This window comes from Phyllopteryx taeniolatus, chromosome 4 (genome assembly GCF_024500385.1).
Source record: "Phyllopteryx taeniolatus isolate TA_2022b chromosome 4, UOR_Ptae_1.2, whole genome shotgun sequence".
NCBI classification, from domain to species: domain Eukaryota; kingdom Metazoa; phylum Chordata; class Actinopteri; order Syngnathiformes; family Syngnathidae; genus Phyllopteryx; species Phyllopteryx taeniolatus.
The window spans coordinates 1,561,301-1,578,545 of NC_084505.1; the positions used below are offsets into that span (position 1 = coordinate 1,561,301).

General features: G+C 41.9%; 1 protein-coding gene across 5 annotated transcripts in view; it reads right to left on the bottom strand.

Annotated features, from left to right (window-relative positions):
- Window positions 1-17,245, bottom strand: part of LOC133477377 (E3 ubiquitin-protein ligase TRIM21-like) — an 88,229-nt gene that overhangs the window by 65,529 nt on the left and 5,455 nt on the right. For all 5 annotated transcript variants that reach the window (XM_061772030.1, XM_061772027.1, XM_061772028.1 and 2 more), the window contains 2 exons: window positions 3,210-3,638; window positions 2,227-2,407 (listed from right to left, as the gene is read on the bottom strand). In XM_061772030.1, the coding sequence (XP_061628014.1) occupies window positions 2,227-2,407; window positions 3,210-3,637 (609 nt within the window). In that variant the 5' untranslated portion in view covers window position 3,638. The remainder of the gene's footprint in view (window positions 1-2,226; window positions 2,408-3,209; window positions 3,639-17,245) is intronic.

Consider the following 17,245-nt stretch of genomic DNA (forward strand, 5'->3'; position numbering starts at 1 on the left):
TTTATAAACTGATGACAATCTCCAGATTTAAACCTGGTAGAGCATGCATTTCACTTGATAAAATTACTTTAATCTATTTTCGATCTATCCATTCCAATACTTTTCCCCACCCAAAAATGCAGTATTTCATAACAAATAATTATATTTTCTAAGCTGTGTATGCAATTCAGATGTAAATACCTGTAAAATAAATGCTCAACTGTTGATCTTTTGAAGCCAAACCCAATTGTTTTTAGTCTACAGCAAAAAATAAAGTGATCCTCATGACTATTCCAATAGTTTTGCAGGGGAGTGTATATATTGTTGTAAATACGCCTACGGCCCGGTTGTCAACAGCAACCCCAAGAACTGATTAACTTTGGCATTCCTGTTTACTGAACCTCAATCAACCGGTGTGTTGCCACAAGACACAGGAAACCTGGTTTATATCAACTGAAGTCATAAAACTGATTGCGAGTCTCCTCATGACTTTCACAGCATGATTGGGGGAAAGGAAGTGATTGATAACTGTTGAACAATGGAACATGGTCATCCACCCCCTAGTGGTGACTCGAGACTGCCTGTGAACATTAAAATGACATTGAAGAATTCCCACACTTGTAACAAACAAAACAATCCTTCATGAATATTTTAAATGTATACCTTGATGTCTGTGTCATTAATGTGTCGGTTTACAGGTCCGGCGATGAAACCTTGAGAGCTGTCCTCTTGATTTGAAGCCAAACAGTACGAAATGATGTTGTATTGAACAATAAGTAGTTGACATTGTTCAATACAAGACTAAAGTTTAAAAAATCATTCTATATGTTTGAGCTATGAGTAAGAGTGCAAAATTGGCAGTATTTTAGATTAATATGTGATTTTTAAACCCATTTTTATAAGCCAAATTGTAGACTAAATTTGAGTCGATGGGCGTGGTTTTCTCCACTTCCCCTGTCCCTTAGACACGCCCCCTGAGTATTTAACCCTTGGCTTCCGTCTCTCTTGGTTCTTGGCTCTGTGTTCTTCCTGGCTAACATCCTCAGCTACAGGGCGGCTTCGGCCAACCCCTCCCCACTCCCTTTTTCTTTGTCCTTTGTTGCCACCACGTGCGCGAGCAACTAAGACTAAGACTACGGCGGCGCTGTCCGACCAAAGAAGCTGGCCATGCGGCTTCGATCGTTTTTCACAGCCTTGATCTGTTGGTGGAGGCCCCAGGAAGCCACTCCTAACACTCATAACAGTTACGCCCGCAGTTGAGAGCAAGAGCGGGGCCCGCAACAAGTTCAAACGGCAGGAAAAATTACGAGCGCACCCCAACAGGACAACAACTTTCTTTTTGCATGTTTTTGGTTTTCCTTTTATTCATCTTTTTTCCTCGTCTGAAGCTGTCTTTTTTCCCTTCCTGAGATGCTCGCAGACAGACCATCCCAAGGGCCAACTGATCTATGGTCGTGAGTAGAGCATGACAATCGTTGTCAGAATGTACAAAATTAGTGCCTAATAATTTTGGAGTAAAATACCAGCTCCAACTTTGTACTAGCTAATTACTAGTAGGTTGTAACCTATTCACGCTCGTTTCGAGTCCAGCCACACACGATGTCCTATTTTTCATAACGTATGCATATTTTTCTTTCTATTACCATAAATATTATTTTCTTCTGCGATTGGCTGGCGACCAGTTCAGGGTGTACCCCGCCTCGCATCCGAAGAGAGCTGGGCTATAGGCTCCAGCAGCCCGCGACCCTAGTGAGGATAAGCGGTAAAGAAAATGGATAGATGGATAGTAAAATCCCTCTGCATTGTTTCCCTGTAGGTTTCCCTTTTAGATTTAATAAAATTTTTCTATAGAATTTCACTTCCTGTTGTGCTTTGTGTGTGTTTGAGTGAGATAGTCAAATCCGTTGTCATCGAGAACTCTTATTTCATAAATGTAGCAGGCTTCTAGATAACAGAGATTGATAGTTTTCCATCGCTTTTCCTACGATATACACATAAAAAGAGACACGGTGCCCCTTTTCGAGACAAAGATAGTTTGATTGTAACGTTAAATGTACGTCGAACTAAACCGGAAGTGAACGCAGGCCTTCGCTTTCCGCTGTGTTCCTTTTCAAAATTAATTACGTTTTTATCCAAAACCAATATACGCTACAATATTGTATGAAGAGGTATTTTCCAAAATGCAATAGAACAAAAAATATCGTCCCATGCAATTCTACTTTACTACCAAAGGGCATTCTTGCTCACCTTCTTAATGTCCCATTCTGTCTTGACTGGAATGATGTCGTGCCCTTTGTGCGCGAATGACTCTGCACAAACGCTGCACACACAGCTTGCATCAGTTCGACAGAACAACTCCTTAAGTCGTTGGTGGATTGAACACATGGGTGAACAAGGAGAGGAGTCACTGGGATGGTTCCAACTGTTCCTGTTGCAACATTACATAAAACCTGTCATTTTGGTTTGTTATGCTGATTTTCTTTACATTTTGTAAATCACATCCCTAATTAGCCAAGCCTAATAAATGGTTATAATTGGTGTTTTGAGAAATACACTTACAGTAGCTCCTATCTAGCATTTTCATGGAAGGAGTATGTTATCTTGTTTGCTAACAATAATAACATGCGTAACTTTGCAAAAGTCTTAGTCTGCCATCTTATTGGACCTTTTATCAATGCCATTGTGACTTTATATAACTAGAATGCCACTCAGTAGAGCACATCATGTACCTCCACAAGGTCAAAACTGTTGATAAGTGATGATAAAAAATAAAACACCATCTTTGTGCTTGTTTGTCCCAATATTTGTCAGAAGGATGCTTCCTGGTTTATGAAGGATGATGCCCAGCCACCATCATTACTATCAGGTGAACGGGTGGCATTTATGCCATAGTGACTCAAATAGTTAAAAAACAAAACAAAATAAATAAAAATATGTATTTCTGTATCTGTTCCTTTATCTTGATTGACACAATGCTCTTCCTTGTCTCATGCAACACCCTTAGAAACCTTTGTGGAAATTGTTTTTGTTGTTTTTGAGTAATCATGCTAAATGTATTTGTCCTACTAAACTGGTTCATATGTCAATCAATAATGCAAAAAAAAAAGTACACATTAAAAACAAACTAGTGTTGGCCTAAGACTTTTCCACAGTGCTGTACATTCTGAAAAGTTTCAGTGTAATATCCCAAAAAGTCCTAATTTTTGAAAACACAAGATTTAGCATTTTACCTGCTTGGATGTGAGTAAGGTGGAGGAGGGTCGCTATGGTCATTGCTCTGCATCTGCATGGACGGGTGGGCAAGACTGGTGCTTTGGGGAAACAGTTTACTATGAAAGGAGGACAGGGCTGTATCTTCCATTCCCCCTTTCCCTCCTACATCAGCTGCAACTCCAGTGTTGGTGATTTTTTTGAACTGTTGTGTGATTTCCTTGAGAGCTCGATTGACATGAAGTTCTGGTCGCTTGTGAAATGATTCCTTACAGAGGGGACAAAGGTAGACCTTGGTGGTTTCTCTTCTATCCCAGTAGGAGGAAATACAGGCTTGACAGAAACTGTGGCCACATGGTGTTGTCACTGGGTTGCGGAAGACTTCCAGACAAATTGAACAGCTTATCTGATCTTCAGAGAGAAAGTCTCTGGGCATTGCCACGGCCATCCTATGTATAGAAGTACAAGGTGTGTCAGAAATATTTCAGATTTCAGATGATTAACCATCTCTACAAAGAGATAATGCAACATTTGCTGTGTTGAGTGTGCGAGAAGAGGCGAGAGTTGTTGCTAGAAAACTTGTTGCTGCTTCACCATGACAACATGCCTGCTCACAATGCCCTGAGCATCCGACAGTTCCTGGCCGACAAGAATGTTGTCATGCTGGAGCAACCTCCTACTCACCCAACCTCCTCAGTGTGATTGTTCATCTTTGCCGAGCTCAAGCAGGTCATCATGAAGACCCATTTCTATGACGGGGACAATATCTCGATGGACCAATTTGAGAGGTCTGTTGAGGATCCCAAAGGAATCCTTGCAGTTGAGCATGAAGGTATTGCAAAGAAGGCTGGGAAAGTGTGTTAGACTCCAGGAGAAGTACTTTAAAGGAGAAAACTTGTAGTTTGTATTTGAAATATTTTGTGACAAATGTACTGGAAATGTGCTCCTTCTGACAGGGGCCTGTGCCATATATTCTCAACAGACCCTCACAATACGTTTGGGTCTGCCAGGTCGTTCTGGCATCTTCCCCCACCCTCAGAGCCAACACACCACCAGGTGGTGATCGGTTGACAACTCTGACCCACTGTGTAGCCGAGTGTCCAAGACATGGGGCCACAAGTCCGATGAAGAACCACAAAGTCGATCATCAAACTGCAAACTAGGGTGTCCTGGTGCCAAGTGCACATGTGGCCACCCTTATGTCTGAACAAGGTGTTCGTTATGGACAATCCGTGACGAGCATAGAAGTCCAGTAACATAACACCATTCAGTTTCTGCTCGGGGTGTTCTTCCCGATTACGCCCTTCCAGGTCTCACTGTCATTGCCCATGTGAGCATTGAAGTCCACCAGCAGAATGAGGGAGTCCCCAGCGGGAGCGCTCTCCAGCACCCCCTACAAGGACTCCAAAAAGGGTGGATACTCTGAACTGCTGTTCGGAGCATAGGCACAAACAACAGTCAGGACCCGTCCACCACCCGAAGGCAGAGGGTGGCTACCCTCTCGTCCACCAGGGTAAACCTCAACATACAGGCACCAAGATGTAGGGCAATAAGTATACCCCTCTTACTGTGGGCAACTCCAGAGTGGAAGAAAGTCCAACCCCTCTCAAGAGGACTGGTACCAGAGCTCAAGCTGTGCAGGGCTCAACACTAACTTTTGCACTGGTGCGACCAAGTTTTTCAGTTTCAGCACATTTTATGTATATATATATATATATATATATATATATATAAGATGCTACTGACCTGAAAATTTCACCAGATGTTGGGAACAACACAAGTAATCCATACATTCAAAGAAAGTACGACAAATAAGCTCAGAAGTGAAGTTGTGTGTGTGATGTGTGAAAAAGTATTCAACACATGAAGAAAGGGAGGTGCAAAAAGGCATGGAAAGCCTAGACAACACCTAAAATCTATCAATAATCAAACAGCAATCCAGCCCCTTGTCAGTGAAAAGAAATATCAGCTGGTTCAGTCCTAAGTGATGGCTCACAAAAAGGTCACATTGTCAAGGTGCGAGTCAAAACACATCTCATGATGGGTAATGGAGGCAGATTGAGCACTCCCTATTTGTCTTGGTAATGTAATATTTTATAGCTTGATGTCAATGAGAATGTTGCATTAAAAATAATAAACAAAAGTTTATTTTAGTCAGGGATCCATTGTTTAATGGCTAGTTAGGTTTTCTGTGATGAGATGGATAAATCCCTTCTTTTTAAGCAGAGAGAAAATAGTTTTTTGAAAGTTGAGGTGAAAAAAACCCCAATGTTGAGTAATAGATGTTAGTCAGCGTACGGGTAATATTATTAATAATAAATACACAGATTTTGAAATGTTAGAGTTGAAAAAAATTAAAATGTCATCGGCATAATAGATCTATCGTTAAAACTCGGGATTTCTAAGAAATACGGAAGTCATATTTTTGCAATTACCAATTGTCCATTACAAAATACTGATTTTAAAAGTTGAGGTGGCAAACAAAGTCAAAAACCCTAAAACCTTGAATAGTAAGTCAGCACATACGTAACGTTGCCTTTAATAAAACCACGTGATACATTAACCGACTTCTTTCGTTCCAATTTAAACAGAGGACAGTGGTACTATCTGACCATCGGAATTGTTTTCTTAGCTAGAGAAAACATCGGCTAACTCCTCTGAGCATTATGAAATAAAGCTCATTATACAGTCAAAACCGGATTTCAATTTAAATTCCAGTACTATGAATGCAATGGTTTGAGTCGATTGCTCTTCAAGTGGTACAATTTTGAGTTCCATCAATATATTCTGGAATAGTATGCCTCTCAAAGTTATACAATAAGGTCGACCCATCATCATCATCATCATGTGGCGATATCAACAAATCCTGTAAGAATTTGGCTAAGGACTAACTTTAAATTTGTCTTTTTTTTCTGTTTTATGATCCAAAAACAGAAGGTATGACTGATGACAAAGTGGAAAAGTGCAATTATAGCCATGGAAGCAGGAATGGAAAATATGAAAGCATAAGAAGCTTATACTACCCTTCCTGCCTGCTCAGTACAATATGGTTCCGTTGAGCTCAATAATAATGATGACGCGGCAAAGTATGTTGTGTTTCTGAAGAGATTGACTTCCCAGGCATACAGAGAAATCCTGCCACTGCAATTGTCTGCCAAGGGTCATCAAAGTCGATGGTGTGTACAAAATGTGTTGTTTTGTAAGTTTATTAAAGACAAATCCTGATCCAAAGCATACCACATCAGTCTAAAGTTGTTGTTTTACCAGAGTGGTTTAACTTATTTATACACTTGTATGGCAGTTAAAAATGGTAAAAAGCGTTATGAAGTCTTTCAGCAAGTGTTCTTCACACCTACGACACACATCATTGATGGGTGAGTAATTTTCTTTTATTTTTGTTAGCAGTTAAAAAACTAAATTAAAAAACACTTGTATGGTTGTTGCAAAATGTTAAAATGTTTTTATTGTAGTTTTTTTTCCATTTCCACTATTTGTTAGGGGGAGAAAATTTTCATAAATGTAAACACCTTGAACGATAACCAGCTTCCCTAATTCATTTTGTTTGGCTTTAGAGTCACTATTTACATTTGACTGTTTTATTGTGATCAGTCCAATTCTATTGCTTGTAACACGTAATCATAAATTCAAATTAGAACGATTTTAGCTACATTTTTTTCGATTTGTTCATCAGTAATACAGTTTGGAATATTGAAATGCCGTTGTGAAAACTGCTTCCTTTGTAGTTGGCCATCTTGCCATCAGTTTTTGAAGCGCTATAAATTAAGTATGAGACTGAGACTAATAAAACCAAGTCTTAACCCTAAAACTGCTGGAAACAGACACACATGCATACATAACACCTTACTATCAAGATCGACGTTAATACGATCTTTTGTTGGTTATTTTCAGAAGTCATATTTTTAATCTTAATCCGTAATCAGGTTTACATCCAGACCTTTCCCCCCAACCCCTCCCATTCTGTTCGAAATCATTCCGTTTGAAGATATCAGGTCAATTGTTTACATGTGATGTGATCTATTCCATTCTGCTGTTTGCATGTGAGACTACATTTAAATAGAACGAGCGTTTTACAGATGTGTGACATGCGCAGATCTATGTAAACATCACGTGATTTAGCAAGATGGAGGTCGGTTGTTGCGATTGGTTTTACTCTTTTATTAAAGCATCAGCATGTTACTAACGCGTTCCTACTGGATGCACTGAACTGGTGAATTTTCGTCCATACAATATTATTGCCATTTTACAATGATATGATCACAATGCAGTAATTAATTGGCCATCTATACAATGGCGAGAAACGCATGCATGTTTTTGGAACATGGAAGGAAACCGAAGAATCTGGAGAAAACCCACACGGGCACGGGGATAACATGCAAACTCCACACAGGCGAGGCCGGATTTGAACCGGGTCCTCAGGCAGAGGCAGATGTGCTTGGCAGATGATCTAACCAGTCGTTCACCGCACCACCATATATATATATGTGTGTATATATACACACACACATATGCACACATACAGTATATTAGTGATCGGACCCACCCCCTAAAAACCCAATCCATATTCCTATTGTATTTGGCGAACGATGGTCGAATCAGTTCGATCCCTTACACCTTGTATTATTCCAAAATAATAGTCCAATAAATAAAAAGTCAAATTTGATTATTTGAATACTAGCTATAGCCCCCTGTTTAAGTCATGTTTGCAGTTTTTTGAGGTTGCAGGTTTAGATACAATGTATATAAAGTGGGCGGCGGGTGTATTTTCTGTCCAGAAAATAAGTTGCCAAAACGCTTTTTGTTAGTTTAAAATTGCTTACTTTAATCATGATTGTGGCCGTGGCCAAGGTCTGTTTAAGCAACTCTCGGTGACGAAAAATGCATACTCCATGCTGCCTGGCAACATCCGGTCTACTACCAGCAAGTTAGCTTAGCGTGTGAAACAGGTGAGAAACTCAACGCCATTTTGATTTTGTAGCAATGGGAGACAACCAACATTCAGTTATGACCTCAAAAGAGAATGTAATATAGCCAATGAAAATGCAACTGGTAGACATTTTGAACTAAAATTATTTCCATTTTTGCCAATCAGATTTTTCACAAGAGGTGTCATTTCACAGCTGGGATGGTGTAGAGTGTGGAATGGGTGAGAAACTAAAGACTATTTAGTTTTTGTGGCATCAAAATCAGTGATGACCTCAAACGTGAACCATCTATGGCAGTGAATATGCAACAGGTAGACATTCATTCATTCATTCATTCATTTTCCGTACCACTTATCCTCACTAGGCGTGCTGGACTCTATCCCAGCTATCTTCGGGCGAGAGGCGAGGTACACCCTGAACTGGTCGCCACCAAATCGCAGGGCACATATAAACAAACAACCATTTGCACTCACATTCACACCTATGGGCAATTTAGAGTTTTCAATTAACCTACCGTGCATGTTTTGGGGATGTGGGAGGAAACCGGAGTATCTGGAGAAAACCCACGCAGGCATGGGGAGAACATACAAACTCCACACAGGCTAGGTGGGATTTGAACCGGGTCTTTAGAACTGTGAGGCAGATGTGCTAACCCTTCGTCCACCGTGCCGCCATTTTGAACCAAAATTATTCAAAATAGGATTTTTCAAAAGTCTCATCTGAAAGCTGGGATGGGAGCCAACCCATAACCTCACAAGTGAATCTAATATAGCCAATGAAAATGCAACTGCTAGACATTTTGAACTAAAATTATTCCAAATTTTTCCAATCAGATTTTTCATAACAGGTATCATTTGAAAGCTGGGATGGTGTAGTGTGTGAAAGAAGTGAGAAACTCACTGCCATTTTGAGTTTGTGCCAATGGGAGCCAATCAAAATCAGTGATGACCTCAATGTGAGCCATCTGTTGGCAGTGAAAATGCAACTGCGAGACACTTTGAAACAAAATTATTAAAATTTTTGCAATTTGGATTTTTCATCAGTGTGTAAACTGGGATGGTGTCTGTGGGGGCGAGCATGTCCAAGAATGCTTACACTTTTGTCAGATCAGGCTTCACCCCTTCCCTTGTGACCTTGTCTCCAAAGAACGTCATCTCTGTGTTGATTTGATTTTAGTCCATCCCATTTGACTCTGCAAGAGTTTCTCCAGCCTTTCATCATGTTGTTGTTCTGTTTTTCCCCAGATTACCAAGTCATCTACAGCGGCTGAAATAAGTAGTTAACACGTCACAATTTTTCTCATTAAATGTATTTCCAAAGGTGGTATTGGAATGAAAATTTCACCACATGTTGGGAACAACCCAAGTAAGCCATACATACAAACAAAGTAGAACAAATAAGCTCAGAAATTTGGTTGCGTGTAATAATGTGAAATGACACAGGGAAAAAGTATTGAACACGCCAACTGGTATTTAAAACTTTGTACAAAAGCCTTTGTTTGCAATGGCAACTTCAAAATGCCTCCTGTATGGAGAAACGAGTCGCATGTATTGCTCTGGTGTGATTTTGGTCCATTCCTCTACACAAGCAGTCTTCAAATCTTGAAGGTTCTGTGGGCTTCTTTTATGGATTTTGAATTTCAGTTCTTTCCATAGATTTCCAATTGGATTCAAGTCAGATGATTGGCTAGGTCATTCTAGCAGCTTTATTTTTTTCCCCTCTGAAAACAATTGAGTTTCCTTGGCGGTTTGTTTTGGATCATTATCTTGCTGAAATTCCACCCTCGTTTCATTTTCATCATCCTCGTAGATGGCAGCCGATTGTTTTTCAAGAATGTCTTGGTACATTTGCCCACTCATATTCAAACAGTTCAATTTTGCTCTCATCAGACCAGACTATATTATCCCAGTATTTAACTGGCTTGTCCAAATGTTGTTCAGCAAACTTAAACGAGCTCTGACATGCTTTTCTTTTTTCAGCAATTGGGTCTTGCGTGGTGACTGCGCATACAGGCCATGGCAGCAGAGAGCATTACTCACTGTTTTACTTGTGACAACAGTACCTGCTAATTCCAGGTTTTTTTTAAGCTCTCCACAGGTGCTCCTTGGTTCTTGGACAACTCTTCTAATTAGTCTTTGCACTCCTCTGTCAGAAATCTGTGAGGAGCACCTGATGGAGCCAAATTAATGATGGTATGATTGGCTTTCCTCTTACGTATAATGCTCACCGTGCTCACTGGAACATTCAGAAGCTTAGATATACGTCTGTAAACAGTGCCATCGTTATGTTTTACAACAATTACTTTGCGATGGTCTTGAGACAGCTCTCTGCTCTTACCCATCATGAGATGTGTCTTGACTCACACCTTGGCAATGAGACCTTTTTGTAGGCCATCAATTAGGACTAAACCATTTGATATTTATTTGCACTGACAAGGGGCTGGATTGCTGTTTGATTATTGATCGATTTTAGGTGTTGTCTTGGCTTTCCATGCCTTTTTGCACCTCCATGTGTTCAATACTTTTTCCCTGTGTCATTTCACATTTGTACACACAACTTAATTTCCAAGCTTATTTGTTCTACTTTCTTTGTATCTATGCATTACTTGGGTTGTTCCCAACATCTGGTGAAATTTTCAGGTCAATAGCACCTTTAGAAGTATATTTTGTGAGAAAAATCGTGACGTAATAATTATTTTAGCTGCTGTATATAGACTCTGATGCCGTCCAGACCCTCTATCATGGACTCCATTGCTCTGTGAATAATCTCTGGTGCAGATCTAATGCCAAATGATAGCCCCAAGAAACGGTAGCATCCAAACAGAGTGCTAAATGTGGTGTACTTGTGCCTTTCAGGGTCCAGCCTCAACTGCCAAAACCCATGTGAGGCATCCAATTTGGTAAAAAACCTAGCGCCAGCCATTTCACTCATTATTTCTTCTCGTTTTGGAATTTGGTAGTGTTCTCTTTTGATATTTTCATTTAAGTCTTTGGGATCCAGGCAGACTTTAAGGCAGCTGTATTTTTCTTCTTGACACGCGTGATGGAGTTCACCCAGTCAGTGGGTTCTTCCACTCGCTCAATGAACACCCACTTGAGTCATTCTTTCAAGCTCTTTTTTCAATCCAGCTCTGAGTGGTGCTGGCACTCTCCTTGGGGCATGCACTACTGGCTTGGCATCATCTTTGAGGTGAATTTTGTACATTTAAGGTAATGTCCCATGTCCTTTGAAGACAGATGGAAACTTGTCCACAATGTTTTCACTTCCCTTGCTGTGTTGGTGCTCTGGTCTTTTGCCTTGTTTGACTATGTTTGTGTTGTCTGCGTTTATCTGATCAATTCTCTTCACTATTCCCAGGGATTCTGATGCTTTTGTCTCAAAAGATTGACTCATGTCCATCAGGCACAATGTTGACTGATGGGTTATGTTGTTTGCTTTATATTGTCACTTTAAGTCTGAAACCACCTGTTGTATGTATTAGCTGGTTATTATAAGCCTTTGAACCCTGTGTCGATTTTAAATGCTACCATTTCGCCATAAACTTCATTTGTCATTTTTTACTGTATTTTCAGTCTGACAGTCAGTTTTTATTCTTATTCTTCATGAAAAATGTTTCACTCAAATCATCACTGTCATCTGTGTCCTCCTGCACTGTCTGCACATCCTGTCGCTTCATTTTGGACAGCCACATTCTATCATAATGTTTTTTTCCTATGCATTTTGCACACCTTTTTTCATAGGGAGGGCATTGTCCTGGTCTGTGTTTTCCCACACATCTCTTACAACTAAACACATCTTTGTCATTATTTTTATTCCTGGTGTCACTGCTCCTAAATCTGCTCAGTGGCTTCCCTTTCCAAGGCTTGATTTTTATTCTATTTTTCTTTCCTCTCTGAGGATCAGTTTTGCTCCTCATTTCTTCATCTGAGGAGCAACTTTCTAATTTTGAGGAGCATTTTTTTGCAGCTTAATCACACAGGGACCCGAAACAAGGATTTTATGAAACAATAAAAATACGACAATATAACAGGGGATTTGAATGTAGGGCTGCAGCTTACGAATATTTTAGTACTTGAGTATCCTACTGAAAATTCAATCAAACAATTGATTATTTGGATGAACTATATTTTTGCTTGGTTAAAGAGCAATTTTTGAATACAAAAGAGAAAACAAGACCTTTCACTTAATAGCGTACAACTAATTGGTTTCCTTTTTTATAGGAGCAACAGTTTTTATTTCTTAAATTCATATTACGCATAAAAGTTAAGGCTTTACATTTTTTTTAAAGCATCAACAGCCTTTGTATCTTTACTAAAGCAGATAGCATTTTAGCATTTTGTGACACATTGTATAAATCCATTAGGTTAATGGCTGTGCATTTATGAGCTTAGACCAGCTGACTAGGAACGAGACATGTTCTTTGTACTACTACAAGTTTTGGAAGTGTTCAATTTGTTCAAACTAAAATGAAGAAACCTTGAGAGAAAACAAATAATTTCCTTCATCTCCCTTCATCCAAACGCTCTTCTGGGTACGTGATGATGATCCATTTTTCTCTTATTCCTCTCTGGCCACATTTGCCATGTTTTTCACCTACTTAACTTAAAGGTTTTGCCACTTACAGATCATCAGATTGGCCATATGTCACACAGTGACTAAATTGAGCAAAAAGCACCCTGTATGTACCGCCAGGGGTGCGCCAATCAGGGTTTTATGGTGCAGATTCTGATACCAATCATCATTGAGTGAGATCTGCCGATCACTGCCGATACCATTCATATGTATTAGCTCTCAATTCTTCAATGTTTTTAAGTTGAGTGGTATTAGCTATATGATCCAACATGTTTATTTGGGTTTGCCTTGCAGATGCTGTGCGCCTGTGCAGTGTGAAGGGGGACACTACACTAGGGCTGGGTGATTATGGAAAAGAATAATAATCACAATTATTTTCATTGATATTGATATGTGGAGTTTGCATGTTCTCCCCGGTTAATAAACATGATTATTCGTTTATTTTAAAACTGTAGTTATTTAACTACCAAAACTAAACTTTAAATGTAACTTAAAAGAACAACCAGACAATAAATTAGTAAGAAGTAAAATAATAATATATTAAAATAATAGACATTTTTTTAAAAATACAGAAAAAAAGAGTTATGGCTAAAAACGTATGTCGTCTAAAAAAAAATCCTCTCATTATTCTGGCATTCAACAAATAGAAATATTTGTTCTAATCCTAGTTGACCTAAAACAGGAAAGGTTTGGTCTAATTTCGTATCACAGATCGGTGTTTATTTGATTTCGGACACTTGATTTTCGTTTTTTCTCAAAAATAAAATGTCACAAAAACTATATATACCTACCTTACCTTAATTGTCATCTTTCTGTGACTCAGAATCTGTTCATGTCCATATATATTGATTTAAGATTTTTTATTTTTTTTATTTGGTCTTTTTGTCAGATACCCTCGAGAAATGTCATTACCGCCACAATGGCATATTGATTAAAAATTGATTCATCTTGTCATGGTAATGACATTTTAAAGTTTTTAGCTAACTGTGCTATGCTGGTATAGTTATCTTAAATTTTTCTTTTAGCTAGCTAGTCCTGTACAACATTTTATATGATTATCAAGTTTTTACAGGAAAATCTTTAAAAATATTAACACTACAAGTCGTTTGGTAATGACATGCAATAAAAATATAATGTGACTTCAGGGTACAAATGAGGAAAAAACTTACTCTTCCAGTTATCAAAATGCATGACTTCTCTCTGCCCTAGCATGTGCTTGAGTGACAAGACAAAATGACACAGGGAATTAAAGAATCCGATTTTGAATAAACTTGATTGATCTGCAAATGGTCAAAGTGCCGGTAATGACAGCAACTTTAATGGACAGACATATTTTAGTAAAAATAAAAGACAGAATTTGAAATGTTTTATATATATGATGAGAAATCATTAATTCTTTTATATTTTAACAAATTTATGGTAAAAGTTACACCATTTTAGCATTTTTTTTAGTAGAACAATAGAGCTTCATATATCCAAACCCTGTGTTAGGGACAGGGTGAAAACTGTAAAATACCACCATAAAACCGCTCCAAAAATGTCAAAATATACTCATATTAACATAAAATTTTATACAACACTTATAGTTATGCACACCCACAGCTGGTTAGTGCAAAAACCTTGTCATATACTGCCCTGCAGTTCCATTATTGGAGCCAGGAGGGCGCTTTGTGTACTCTCTCTCCCCCCTCCCCTCTCTGTTTTCAGCACCTGTCTTCAATCAGCCTCATCACCACCGGCGTAGATAAGCCTGCTTGTTCCCGGAAATCCTCGCTTAAGTATTGCAGCCTCTCCTACCGGTACCATGGCCCACCTTATGTCAAGTAAGCTATACTGTTCCTCGGTTCCCTTGTTAACTCTTGTCTCCTCGTTCCCAGTACTCCCAGTGTTCCTGACCCACGTCATTCCTGGCACCAAGCCAGCCGCCTGTTCTGTCCACTGCCTGCCACCTGCCAACACATCCAGGACCACCTCCATAACCTTTCCTCACTAAACTGTTCATCATTTTACATCTGCCCCTGCCAGCTCTTTGGTCCAGCTACTCCCCACACGTGACAGATCTATTCAAATTTAAAGTTAGGAGGAATTTTTTTTATTTCTTTTTAGACAGTCAATGACTGTATCTGCTGTTCCTGCTTAGCGCACCCTGGCCTCTCGGGGGCAGTGTGGTGCGATGCATGCATTGAGCTACTTATTTCCATCCATCTTCTACCGCTTATCCGAGGTCGGGTTGTGGGCGCAAGAGCTTCAGCAGGGACGCCCAGACTTCCCTTTCCCCAGCCACTTCATCCATCTCTTCCGGGGGGATCCCGAGGCGTTCCCAGGCCAGCCGAAGGATGTAGTCTCTCCAGCGTGTCCTGGGTCGTCCCCGGGGTCTCCTCCCGGTGGGACGTGCCCGGAACACCTCAACAGGGAGGCGTCCGGGACGCATCCGAATCAGATGCCCCAGGCACCTCATCTGGCTCCTCTCGATGTGAAGGAGTAACGGCTCTACTCTGAGATCCTTCCGGATGACCGAGCTTCTCACCCTATCTCTAAGGGAGAGCCCGGACACCCTGCGGAGGAAACTCATTTCGGCCGCTTGTATCCGGCCGGGATCTCGTTCTTTCGGTCACGACCCACAGCTCGTCACCCTAGGTGAGGGTGGGAACGTAGATCGACCGGTAAATCGAGAGCTTCACCTTTCGGCTTAGCTCCTTCTTTACCACAACGGATCGATACAAAGTCCGCATCACTGCAGACGCTGCACCGATCCGCCTGTCGATCTCCGGTTCCATTCTTCCCTCACTTGTGAACAAGAGCCCAAGATACTTTAACTCCTCCACTTGGGGAAGGATCTCATCCCTGACCTGGAGAGGGCACGCCACCTTTTTCCGACTGGGGACCATGGTCTCAGATTTGGAGGTGCTGATTCTCATCCCAGCCGCTTTACACTCGGCTGTGAACTGCTCCAATGAGAGTTGGAGGTCACGGCTTGGTGAAGCCGACAGAATCACATCATCTGCAAAAAGCAGAGATGCAATACTGAGGCCACCAAACCGGACCCCATCTACGCCTCGGCTGCACCTAGAAATTCTGTCCATAAAAGTTATGAACAGAATCGGTGACAAAGGGCAGCCTTGGCGGAGTCCAACCCTCACCGGAAACGAGTCCGACTTACTGCCGGATATGCGGACCAAACTCTGACTCCGGTCGTACAGGGACCGGACAGCCCGTATCAGGGGGTTCGGTACCCCACACTCCCGAAGCACCCCCCACAGGGACACGGTCGAACGCCTTCTCCAAGTCCACAAAACACACGTAGACTGGTTGGGCGAACTTCCATGCACCCTCGAGGACCCTGCCAAGGGTGTAGAGCTGGTCCACTGTTCCACGGCCAGGACGAAAACCACACTGCTCATCCTCAATCTGGGATTCAACTTCCCGACGGACCCTCCTCTCCAGCACCCCTGAATAGACCTTACCAGGGAGGCTGAGGAGTGTGATCCCCCTGTAGTTGGAACACACCCTTTGGTCCCCCTTCCACCCCAGTCTGCCAATCCAGAGGCACTGTCCCCGATGTCCACGCGATGTTGCAGAGGCCCAAAAGGCCCGATAGGACTCCTTCTTCAGCTTGACGGCCTTCCCTCAACATTGGTGTCCACCAACGGGTTCAGGGATTTCCGCCACGACGCCACCTTACGGCCACAGCTCCGGTTGGCCGCCTCAGCAATGGAGGCACGGAACATGGTCCACTCGGACTCGATGTCCCCCGCCTCCCCCGGAACATGAGCAAAGTTCTGTCGGAGGTGGGTGTTGAAACTCCTTCTGACAGGGGATTCCGCCAGATGTTCCCAGCAGACCCTCACAATACGTTTGGGCCTGCCACGTCGGACCGGCATCTTCCCCCACCATCGGAGCCAACTCACCACCAGGTGGTGATCAGTTGACAGCTCCGCCCCTCTCTTTACCCGAGTGTCCAAGACATGCGGCCGCAAGTCCGATGACACGACCACAAAGTCGATCATCGAACTGCGACCTAGGGTGTCCTGGTGCCAAGTGCACATGTGGACACCCTTATGCTTGAACATGGTGTTCGTTATGGACAATCCGTGACGAGCACAGAAGTCCAATAACAGAACACCGCTCGGGTTCTGATCGGGGGGGCCGTTCCTCCCAATCACGCCCTTCCAGGTCTCACTGTCCTTGCCCACGTGAGCATTGAAGTCCCCCAGCAGAACGATGGAGTCCCCAGCGGGAGCGATCTCCAGCACCCCCTCCAAGGACTCCAAAAAGGGTGGGTACTCTGAACTGGTGTTTGGTGCATAGGCACAAATAACAGTCAGGACCCGTCCCCCCACCCGAAGGCGGAGGGAGGCTACCCTCTCGTCCACCGGGGTGAACCCCAACGTACAGGCGCCGAGCCGGGGAGCAATAAGTATACCCACACCTGCTCGGCGCCTCTCACCGTGGGCAACTCCAGAGTGGAAGAGAGTCCAACCCCTCTCGAGAGGACTGGTACCAGAGCCCAAGCTGTGCGTGGAGGCGAGTCCGACTATATC